This window comes from Chiloscyllium plagiosum, unplaced genomic scaffold (genome assembly GCF_037043375.1).
Source record: "Chiloscyllium plagiosum isolate Xiang-an unplaced genomic scaffold, Cpla_swu_hap1 HiC_scaffold_21, whole genome shotgun sequence".
In the NCBI taxonomy this organism is placed as follows: domain Eukaryota; kingdom Metazoa; phylum Chordata; class Chondrichthyes; order Orectolobiformes; family Hemiscylliidae; genus Chiloscyllium; species Chiloscyllium plagiosum.
The window spans coordinates 7,019,505-7,031,588 of NW_028270159.1; the positions used below are offsets into that span (position 1 = coordinate 7,019,505).

Genomic DNA, 12,084 nt, shown 5'->3' on the forward strand with positions numbered 1-12,084 from the left:
AGGAACAGCAAAGAGTGTCAATGATGGAAATTTTAAGCACATTTAGTGACCGAGAAGCTTGGAGAGAATGGGAAAAGAAAGAATTATAGAACATAGTCTGACTTTGTGAAGTAATAGCAGAGCCAAGCTGCAATGTCAGAGGTAGACATTCAAGATTGACAGTGCTGGAAGAGGAAAAGGATGACTAAATCAATAATATTATATGTATCAAAAACAAACTGCTAGAGAACCTCTAAGTCTAGTAGCACCAGTGGAGACAGAAACAGGTGTTAATGTTTATGACTGTTCTTCAGACCTCCAAGAGTTCTCAGTCCAATAAGGCTCCAGTTCTAAACAAGTCAGACTGGACTGAAAACATTCTGTTTCACTCTCCACAAATTTATTTTGGTTACAAACTGTATCTGCTGATAGGAATTCAGTCCCTTTAACTTAAAATTCAATTTGGAAATAACATACCTATAACTTGATCAAAACAGTACATTTTCTTGGATCAAATCGTTTGAACTACTAACTTTGAGACACTCACCTGTCCAATACCTCATTACGACGATTTGAAATATCATCCTTTGCATAATGTTCAGAGCTAATTAGCTGATCAGCAAAGGCTTGCAATGCTGCAATCTTCTCTTCCTGTAATAAAAAGAAATCAAAATAAAGCAAAATAAATTTCTGATGAAGCTTTTCACTCAAATTCTCTTGATTTACGTAAAGTTACATAAAAATTGCTATGCAGCCATTTGAGAGTGACTGGGATACATAAGATTACCAGGTCACAGCACTTTGGGAGTAAGAATGGAGGCATGGACTATTTTCTAAGTGGGGAGAAAATTCAGAAATCTGGAGTAGAAAGTGCATTGGGAGTCCTATTCCAGGGTTCTCTTAAGGTAAACTTGCAGGTTGAGTTGGTAATTAGGAAAGCAAATACATTTTTGTCATTCATCACTCGAGGACTAGAATATAAAAGCATAGATGTACTTCTGAGGCTTTGAAAAGGCTTGGGTCAGACCACATTTAGAGCACTGAGAGCAATTTTGGGCCCCATACCTCAGGAAGGATGTATTGGCCCTGGGGAGGGTCCAGAGGAGGTTCACGAGAATGATCCCAGGAATGAAAGACTTAACATATGATGTACTTTTGGGGACTCTGGGATTATATTGAATGGAATTTAGAAGAATCAGGGAGATCTGGCTGAAACCTACAGATTATTAAAATGACCTGGACAGAGTGGACTTTGGGAAGAAGTTTCTATTGGTAGAAGAGATGAGGATCTGGAGGGCACAACCTTAGAGTAAAGGGAACACCCTGTATAACAGAGATAATGAGAAACTTCTTCAGCAAGAGAGGGGTGAATCTAAGGAATTCATTGCCACAGAAGGCTGTGGAGGCCAGTTCATTGAATATATTTAAGACAGAGATAGATAAGTTCTTGATTGCCAAAGGGATCAAAGGTTATGGGGTGAAAGCAGGAAAATGGGGTTGAATGGCACAGCAGACTTAATGGGCTGAATGGCCAAATTTCTGCTCCTATGGTCATAGAGTCATAGTACAGCATCCAACTCGTCCATACCGACCAGATATCCCAACCCTTTCTAGTTCCACCTGCCAGCACCCACCCAATATCCCTCCAAACCCTTTCTACACAAATACCCATCCAAATGCCTTTTAATGTTGTAACTGTACTCGCCTCCATCACTTCCTCTGGAGCTCATTTCATACACGTACCACCTTCTGAGTGAAGAAGTTGTCCCTTAGGTCTCTTTTATATCTTTCCCCTCTCACCCTCTAAACTTATGCCCTCTAGTTCTGGACTCACCCAAGCCAGAGAAAAGACTTTGTCTATTTATCTATCCAAGCCCTTCAGGATTTTATAAACCTCTATACGGTCACCTTTCAGCCTCCAATGATCCAGGGAAAACAGCACCAACCTATTCAGCCTCTCCCTATATCTCAAATCCTCCAAACCTGGCAACAACCTTGTAAATCTTTTCTGAACCCTTTCAAGTTTCACAACATCTTTCCGATAGAAAGGAGACCAGAATTGCACGCAATATTTCAACAGTGGACTAACCAATGTCCTGTACAGCCACATGACCTTCCAACTCCTGTACTCAATACTCTGACCAATAAAGGAAAGCATACCAAACGCCTTCTTCACTATCCTATCTACCTGTGACTCCACTTTCGAGGAGCTAAGAACCTGCACTCCAAGGTCTCTTTGTTCAGCAACACTCTCTAGGACCTTACCATTAAGTGTATAAGTCCTGCTAAGATTTGTTTTCCCAAAATGCAGCACCTCACATTTATCTAAATTAAACTCCATCTGCCACTTCACAGCCCGTTGGCCCATCTGAGCAAGTCTTATGTTTCTTTCTTTGAATTCTGTACAAGTCTCTCGCGGAATCTTTTTTAAAACTAGAGTTTAGGTTGTAATTTATACTTTCTGGCAACCTACTAGAACATTTCTCAAACTTCTTTACCTAGTGCATATAACCTGAAGCCAATGCAGCTCTGAAAACCTGGTTCAGGGATCATGACTAAATTTCTACTTACACTTCTTATTTAATGATGTAATGCGTTTGACTGCCAAAGGTTTGAAGACTTGAAAATTGCTGTTACCTTATCATTACATAAATCCTAAATCACTATAGATAGATCTACTGGTATTTGCAGCTTGAAATAAAACTAAATTATTAAGCAAGTTAATTTAGACTTTACACAGCTCACTAGACTCCACTGTATACATCAAAATAGCCTCAAAAACATGCAGCTTGAAGAGCCATGGTCCTCTTCACTTGATGAATTTTATTGTCATATTTATCAACTGCCATTGAGTGGCACTGCTACGTTAAAGGCATACTTCTACACTTCTACACTTCAAATGGTTGAAATTGATCATTACAGATAATGTGCTGGAAAGTAACTATAGGTGATATCCACTTATAAAGAAAATTGAATCTACATCATCGCAGAATGATAAAAAGAAAATACCCTTAAATTTCCAACTTATATAATTACTCAGTCTTCTTTGATCTCTGGGATTATCAAATATCTTCCTTACTTCAGGTCTCTTCAGTTTCAAACACTGTCTCCTATCTTAATTCATATGCAGTATTTATTTCCTTCCTTAGGTGAAACATCCAAAAGATATCCCACACATTAAAGGATCCTGTAGTATGCAAAAGGTTAATAAGCTCAAACATTAACTCTTTTTTTCGCTCTCTGCAATTGCTGCCTCTCTTGATGAGTATTTTCTGCATTAGAATGTTGTGTTATCTACTGGTATATTTTCCAGCTAGCAGAATAGATGTGGGGCAGTGGGATTAGCTCTGCAGTCAACTTCTACATTTCAAAATGCAGAATCAGTAATAACCTAAAACTTGAGATGGCCTAAAGCTGCTGCCAAATTCCTGTTAAATCTGGCTGCATCGCACACCTTTATCTATAGTGACTTCAGTGGTCAGGGAAAAAAAAATCCACGCTTGTGAATGTAGACTGCACCATTCAAGTGATAGCTTGGGAGGTTTAGTACCTCCAGAACAGGTATAAAGTTCAATGATTAGTCATCTTCCTCAATGCATTAAGTAAAAGAATCTATAATTGTGCAAATTACATTGTGTACTCAAGTAGATTATGGCTGAACACCTGAACAGCTGTTTCTCCTTACCTTTCCATCTATCAAAAATAATACTTGCCCCATCCTGAGAAGTTAATATGCCCAGCTAATATGTTTCTACTTGTATTACCTTAACTTTATGTTAAAGGTAATACAGCCTAAAAGAATTACACTTTAGCAGATGAATTAGATAAATTACAATTTCTACAACAGGTCTCTCTTTCACCATGGTACCTGAACTGTGATGGCTTTATCAAAATCTTCATGTTTCTTGATGAGGGCCTCTACACTGTCCAGAGAGTCACCTTTATCATCACTGGCCAGGAATGCTTCACGTGCCGCCATCCAGTTCTCAGCCTGTTCGCAGTCACGGTTAAATAGCTACAAAAGAATCAAAATGTTATGCCAGAACTAATCTGCAAAAGTATAAATGCACATTTTCCTAAATTCCCATCTCGCTGGAAAGCGAGAACAAGTTACAGACAACAACATCATATTGGCATCAATTCCTTAACCAATGTTCTAATCTCAAATTGGAATTAGACACTGATGAATTTACCCAAGGAATAAAATGTCAAGATTTGACATGAAATAAAAACCTCAATTACTTCTGTCAAGTTCTTACCAGAATAAAAAAATCTTAATCATCTGACGAAGGAGCAGCACTCTCAAAGCCTGTACTTCCAAATAAACCTGTTGGACTAGAACCAGGTGTTGTGTGATTTTTAACTTTGTCTACCTCATTCCAACACCTGCACCTCCACATCTTAAGTCACATAATACAATGTGTAAAACTGGCTACTACAAGAATACAGGTCAGAAGCTGCTTCCAAGTGGACTATGGATCTACTTACTATAATGACATGCTATTTACTTCTATGAATATTTCAATCTTCTAACAACATTTAAAAACATATGGTGCAATTTAGTGACAGTAACAATAGATAGCTGTGCAATGGTGGCAACGTTTAGGCATACAATCAGAAACTCATAGAAGGTCCAATTTAAAGACTACATTAGAGTGTACAGCTGTTTGGGTAACGAGTATACACAAATTTATTATGAACTGAACTTCACAAACTGAGAAAAGGTGGTGGAGGCAGTTTCATTCAAAAAAGAATTAGATGTGTAGTTGATAATGAGAAATCAAAAGAACTATAAGAATAGCGCAGAAAACCAGCCCAATTAGGAACACCTATACAAGGTATTCGCCAAAAACGGATACCCGCGCAACTTCATCAACAGATGCCTAAGAGAAAGACCACGGAACGAGGACATACCACAACCAAAAGGACTAGCCACACTACCATACATCAGGAGCATCTCGGAATTGACAGCCAGACTACTGCGACCCCTAGGACTCATAACGGCACACAAACCAACAGCCACGCTCAGACAACTCACCAGAACGAAGGACCCGATACCCAACATGAGCAAGACGAATGTAGTGTACAAAATACCATGCAAGGACTGCACTAAACACTATATAGGATAAACAGGAAGACAGCTAACAATCCGCATACATGAACATCAACTAGCCACAAAACGACACGACCAGCTATCCTTAGTAGCCACACACGCAGACAACAAACAACATGAATTCGACTGGGACAACACTACTATCGTGGGGCAAGCCAGACAGAGAACAGCCAGGGAATTCCTAGAGGCATGGCATTCATCCCCAAACTCCATCAACAAACACATCGACCTGGACCCAATATACCAACCACTACAGCGGACAGCTGAAACTGACAACCGGAAGCGGCAGGGACAGACCACTATAAACACAGGAGGAAACATCAAAGAAGCGCTTCGCAGGAGGCTCCCAAGCACTGATGATGTCGCCTAGCCAGGGGACGAAACGTTTGCAACAAAAACTTCCAGCTCGGCGAACAGAACCACAACAGCCCAATTAGGGAAGGGAGTGGAGGCAAATATAGATGTTATTCAAGAGAGGTGGTAGAGGTTAGCAGGTTTCCGCAAAGGTTAGTAGAACAGCCTCCCAAAACGTGCCCAGCTCCTCCGTTAAACATCTAAATCCTAGTTTAGATTCCAATTTAATGACTAGTTGCTGATAAAGAATAACCTGCTACAATTCACTAACATTGAGACTACAATGCTGTGAAATATTCAAATATTTGTCACTTCTCAGGTAAAAGGCTGGCTTTCTTCTCTTTGGTCAATGTAAAAACCCTTTTAGCATTACTAGAATTAGAATTCCTACAGTGTGGAAACAGGCTCTTCAGCCCAAGTCCACACCGACCCTCCAAAGAGTAGCCTACCCAGACCCATTCCAATATCCTATATTTACCCCTGACTAATGCAACCAACCTACACATCCCTGAACACTACGGGCAATTTAGCGTGGTCAATTTACCTGACCTGCACATCTTTGGATTGTGGGAGAAAACCAGAGCACCTGGAAGAAACCCATGCAGACACGGGGAGAACGTGCCAACTCCACACAGACAGTTGCTCGAGGCTGGAATTGAACCCGGGTCCCTGGCGCTGTGAGGCAGCAGTGCTAACCACTGAGCCACCGTGCCACCCCATTATCATTCACAATGCATTTCTACCAAATGATCCCTCTTAAAAGATTTTCATTTGAGTGTCTGAAACCATCTTTTATTAGTTAGAGAAAGTGGTCCCCTAAAATGTTTTAAATTATATTTCCTACAGTGTGGAAACAGGCCATTTTGGCCCAAGTCCACACCAACCCTCCCAAGAGTAACCCACCCAGACCCATTTCCCTACACTTACCCCTGACTAATGTACCTAATACGATGGGCAATTCAATATGCCAATTCATTTGACCTGCACATCTTTGGACAGTGGAGGAAATCCACGCAGACAAGGGAGAATGTGCAAACTCCACACAGACAGTCGCCAGAGGCAGGAATCAAACCAAAGTTCCTGGTGCTGTGAGGCAGCAGTGCCAACTACTGAGCCACCATGTCGCCTATATTTTCCAGTTTTCAGGTATCCAAGTTTTCAGGTCTCTCTCACAAGAAATGTTTGAAATCCAATGATCTGCAGAATTAAACTAGCATAATAAAGGTTCACTTCTCTAGCAACAGCTAATAGAATCGAACTAATAAGTTCCAACTGGGGAATTAGCTAGATTTAGTGCATAATGAGTTGTTCTAAATACTAATAATGTTAGAAATAATCAGCATCTGTGCAGAAAGACAATTAATGTCCCAAGAATAATGCAGTCAAACATATTGTCTCTTCACAGATTGAAGATTTCCAGCATTTTGTTTTCACTTGACACTATTCTGTACAAATGTATGGTCTCTCATTACCTGCAGCTCCAGGCACTGATCCAACATCATTCTGCGTTGAATCCAGGCTTTCTCCAGATCTGCACGTTCACGCTCCAGGATGTCTAGCTTTTCCCGTATTTCTGGGCAAGCATAGTGCCCACGAGCAAGCAGCTGATGCCCAAACTGTTCAAATGCTTGGAAAGTGCCAGCCCTGGCATCAATTTCAGTACGATGTTCCTGCAAAAAAAAAATTAAACATCACAAAGGGAAGAAAAAGATAAACACTAAATTTTAAAAACTTGTATAACAACACTATTAAAGCAGAGCTTTTCCAATTCAGAATTCCTGCAGCATTTCAGGGCACATATCATGAAACTACAGAACCATAGCCATTGATTTTCCATCTAAAATGCACCCAGTGTCCAACATAAACAATAAAGATGAGGCATCACGCCTTAAATACTAAAAAGTTACTGAACCTCACAGGAATGGATTGCAGAAGTCACAGACACAGTGTTCAATATCAGGCATATGGATGAAAATTCCCTTCATGCATCATTGAAAGTAGCTTCAAAAGTTGGAGAAAAATCTTTTATTACGTTGTTGAGAACTGATTTAAGTCTGTACGGCAAGCCACAAAATGTTACACCTTAACAAGACAGTAACAGCTCAATGCATTCTGGCATGTTTATTTTAACAAGTATTCAGACTTGGTATAAGTAAACATTAGATAATGGTCAGCTCTAAAGACAATACATTTTAATCCATATCATTGTCTAAGAGCAAATGGCCATATCCAAAGTTTGATTAAAATCCTACAATGCATTCATCACCAATTAAAGCAACTTTACAAGTTTCTCCTTTAAACAAAAAGAATAAGATTGTTTCTAATAACCTTCAACAAGAACTTTGGGAAAAATTATTTCAATTCTTCATTACCTGATGCCTCTCTAACAATGCCTCTGCTCCAGTCACATCTTTGGCCAGTTCGTCTGAAGACACCAATCCTCGGATTCCATTTATCCAGGACATGAGATCCCTGTGAAAATATAAGGGCTGATCAGTTGTACGACTTTCTTTCAATACTTTTCCCACACAAATATGTGAAAGCTTGCAAGTGAACTATGTATAAACAGCAGGAACTTTTAACAGCAATCTGTTGTGGTAATCCACATAGCATGAGCCAGCAGCAACACAATCAGGTTTCCCAGACCTGACTACTGATTGTACAGCTCATTTGTGGACTTGGGCAAGTTGAGTTATGTACCACTAAATAAGAGGAACGAATTTCCATTCCATACCAACTACAAAACACAAATCCTGATGATCAATTTTTCAACTTTGCCAAGATTCTTAGACATGAGCTTACTTGTTAGACATCCAACTGAATGAAATAGCATCCTATTATTTTAACCCGTTTTTAATCATAATACAACATATGATATTTCAGAAGATTCACTTTGCATGGTATAAAATACAAAGCTAACAAAGTTTTGGCTATGGAAGCATGATTGCCTGTTAGATCAGTGACTAGAAGACTTCAAATTATGCGACCAAAGCAGTGAGTAATACTGTATTAATGCAGCAAACTCCATTGTTCTTTTAATAAAGATGGAAAACACTAGAGAGAAATCACTGTGGAGAGAAATCAGAACTCTTTTCTGAAGAAGTTCTGAGGAAAGGTCACTGGACCCAAAAACTAGATTAGAGTGGTGCTGGAAAAGCACAGCAGTTCAGGCAGCATCCAAGGAGCAGTAAAATCGACGTTTCGGGCAAAAGCCCTTCATCAGAAATACAGGCAGAGAGCCTGAAGGGTGGAGAGATAAGCTAGAGGAGAAAGCAGGAGAGTACAATAGGTGAGTGGGGGAGGGGATGAAGGTGATAGGTCGGGGGGGTGGAGAGAGTGGATTGTTGGAAAAGAAGATAGGCAGGTAGGACAAGTCATGGGGACAGTGCTGAACTGGAAGTTTGGAAGTGGGTGAAGGGGAAATGAGGAAACTGTTGAAGTCCACATTGATGCCCAGGAGTTGAAGTGTTCCGAGGCGGAAGTTGAGGTGTTCTACCTCCAGGCGTCTGGTAGTGAAGGAGGCCCAGGACCTCCATGTCCTCGGCAGAGTGGGGGCGGATAAGTTGAAATATTGGGCCACAGGGTAGTGTGGTTGATTGGTGCGGGTATCCCAGAGATGTTCCCTAAAGCACTCTGCTAGGAGGCTTCCAGTCTCCCCAATGTAGAGACGACCGCATCTGGAGCAACGGATACAATAAATTATATTGGTGGATGTGCAGGTAAAACTTTGATGGATGTGGAAGGCTCTTTTAGGTCCTTGGATGGAGGTGAGGGAGGAGGTGTGGGCGCAGGTTTTGCAATTGCTGCGGTGCCAGGGAAAGGTGCCAGGATGGGAGGGTGGGTTGTAGGGAGGCGTGGACCTGACCAGGTAGTCAGGGAGGGAACTGTCTTTGCAGAAGGCAGAAAAGGGGTGGGGAGGGAAATATATCCCTGGTGGTGGTTTGGAGGTGGCGGAAATGTCGGCGGATGATTTGGTTTTTGCAAAGGTTGGTAGGGTGGAAGGTGAGCACCAGGGGCGTTCTGTCCTTGTTGCGGTTGGAGGGGTTGGGTCTGAGGGCGGAGGTGCGGGATGTGGACGAGATGCGTTGGAGGGCATCTTTAACCACGTGGGAAGGGAAATTGAGGTCTCTAAAGAAGGAGGCCATCTGGTGTGTTCTGTGGTGGAACTGGTCCTCCTGGGAGCAGATACAGCGGAGGCGGAAGAATTGGGAATACGGGATGGCATTTTTGCAGGAGGTAGGGTGGGAAGAGGTGTAATCCAGGTAGCTGTGGGAGTCGGTGAGTTTATAAAAGATGTCGGTGTCAAGTTGGTCATCATTAGTGGAGACGGAGAGGTCCAGGAAGGGGAGGGAGGTGTCAGAGATGGTCCAGGTAAAAACCCCTCCCCCACTCACCTATTGTACTCTATGCTACTTTCTCCCCACCCCCCATCCTCCTCTCATTTATCTCTCCACCCTTCAGGCTCTCTGCCTGTATTCCTGATGAAGGTCTTTTTCCCAAAACGTCGATTTTACTGCTTTTCCAGCACCACTCTAATCTAGACTCTGGTATCCAGCATCTGCAGTCATTGTTTTTACCTACTGGACCCAAAATGTTAACTCTGAATTCTCTCCACATATGCTGCCAGACCTGCTGAGTTTTTCCAGCAATTTCTGTTTTTGTTTCTATATTTCTGCAATTTGACTACCACATTTGTAGGGGATTACACCAGTTTATTCGGATGTTTGTTTACTAATGACATAAAGCAATAACGTATAAAACAGATCTGAAGGGTCACTGGACATGAAACATTGACTCTGCTTTCTCTCCATAGATGCTCCAGGCCTGAATTTCTCTAGCAATTTCTGTTTTTATTTCAGATTTCCAGAATACAAAGTTCTTTGATTTACTTTTATGCTTCTTACAAAGAATGAAACAGTGCCTAATTTACCTGAAGTCACTTAGGAAACGCTGTAGGTCATGAGAGTCGTTCAATTTTCCTTTACGTTGGTCAGCACGCTTCCCCAGGCTATCCCAGGCCTGATTCAATTCTGTGCATTTTTCTTGGACATCCTCAACTGATTCAGGGTGAGACTGAATCAGTCGGTTTGCAGTCTCACCCAGAGAATTCACCTACATTTAACAATTAAAACTCAAATCAGGCAATATATGCCATAGTAATAAATACATCAGCAGATTTAAGATTTGCTTGCAATACATCAGGCTATATTTTCTGCTCCTGCTTGCATTAACTCCTCCTTGCATTAATGAATTTCCTCCGCATCTAATGAATGAAGAAATCCTTTTGGATTAATGTCCACATTTTTTAAAAAATGAATTTGGTTGTAGCATTCATGTTCAAGCATCTCAATTCTAGCATTCCAATGAAAGATGATGGCACAGCAACAGGGCTATTTGCATGCTTTTGACAGGAGCTCATCCACTTCTACACGCTTGCTTTCTTTTTACTTCTGCTCTTTTTCCATTAATTTTTCTTTTCTTTGGAGTCTTTTGCAGGAGGTTAGTTGGTGAAGTTGGTGTGGCAGCTAGGCCGTACATGGAATGGTGGCTCCTCCCAGCCGTAAACAACGCTCCCTGTGGCAGCTGAAAGCTGTGGCAACTGTGGCAGCAAGGATGTCGCCCCGGCAGCTTCTCATTGGGCAGCCAGAGCAGTACTCTTGGTAAGCAGTTGTGGCCTGGTTTGGCAGCACAGCCATGGTCTCCTGGTTGCAGTAGGCCCAGAGCAGGGACTCCTGGCGTTAGTGAAGCAGTGACTGCAACATCAGCAGCCAGGACATCTGGAATCAGTGAAACCAGGAAGTCCCGATTGTGGGGTGAGGGTGGGTTCAGCATGGGACCCGGTGTCAGCAGAGTGGGCCCAAGGGCGAAGAAATGGCATGTAAGGAGTGGTGGCTCCTATGCTGGTGGATATGGAGCAGGCAGCGGGAGTGGGGGGAACATGTGCAAGTGACATTGGAGTAGTGGCTTATGGCTCAGGAATTTCACATATCTTTTATCCTTTTTATTCTTAAACTATCCAAAATGGCACTGAATTTTGATGACTGTTGAAGCTTTTTTGCTGTATTTTACTTTCTTACTGTAAAATTCAAGTGACAATGAAATAACTCATTCATAAAGAATCAATGAAGGTAATGTATTCTATTACTATTCTGTGTTTCTTAATCCACAACTTGTGGTATTATCTGAATACATCAATCATTTACTTTCATCCCCACTGCTTTTATACAAAGTAGGGCTTTTTCATCCGATTTTACCCTATTGAAACATGTTTTATCCTGAGCCCTCAAAACAGTGTCTTGAGAAATTGCCACTTTATTTGCTGACTTATTATTTTGATTGCGGTATAAATGTAAAACAACAGCACATTTTCTTTTAGATATGTAACATGGTCTCAGGAGTCTGAAGCTGCCACAGGGGCATTTGGCTGGGAGAAAACATTTGAAAGCCTCTGACTTAGAAATCAAAATTATACAAACTAATAGGCAGTAAATGAGGTTCAATACGTAGAAGTGTGAATTAATACATCTTGGTAGACTTCTAGCACAGGGAAATTACACTGAATTTGCTTAGGGCACTGGTTAGTCCTCAACTAGAGCACAGTGTCTAGTTCTGAGCAGCATGCATTAGGAAGGATGTGA

At 41.4% G+C, this 12,084-nt stretch overlaps 1 protein-coding gene across 15 annotated transcripts in view; it reads right to left on the reverse strand.

Moving 5' to 3' along the window:
• The window catches only part of sptan1 (spectrin alpha, non-erythrocytic 1), a 106,693-nt gene that overhangs the window by 39,742 nt on the left and 54,867 nt on the right, over positions 1–12,084 (reverse strand). For all 15 annotated transcript variants that reach the window (XM_043720583.2, XM_087998199.1, XM_087998202.1 and 12 more), the window contains 5 exons: positions 10,377–10,558; positions 7,819–7,918; positions 6,919–7,116; positions 3,848–3,994; positions 527–630 (listed from right to left, as the gene is read on the reverse strand). In XM_043720583.2, the coding sequence (XP_043576518.2) occupies positions 527–630; positions 3,848–3,994; positions 6,919–7,116; positions 7,819–7,918; positions 10,377–10,558 (731 nt within the window). The remainder of the gene's footprint in view (positions 1–526; positions 631–3,847; positions 3,995–6,918; positions 7,117–7,818; positions 7,919–10,376; positions 10,559–12,084) is intronic.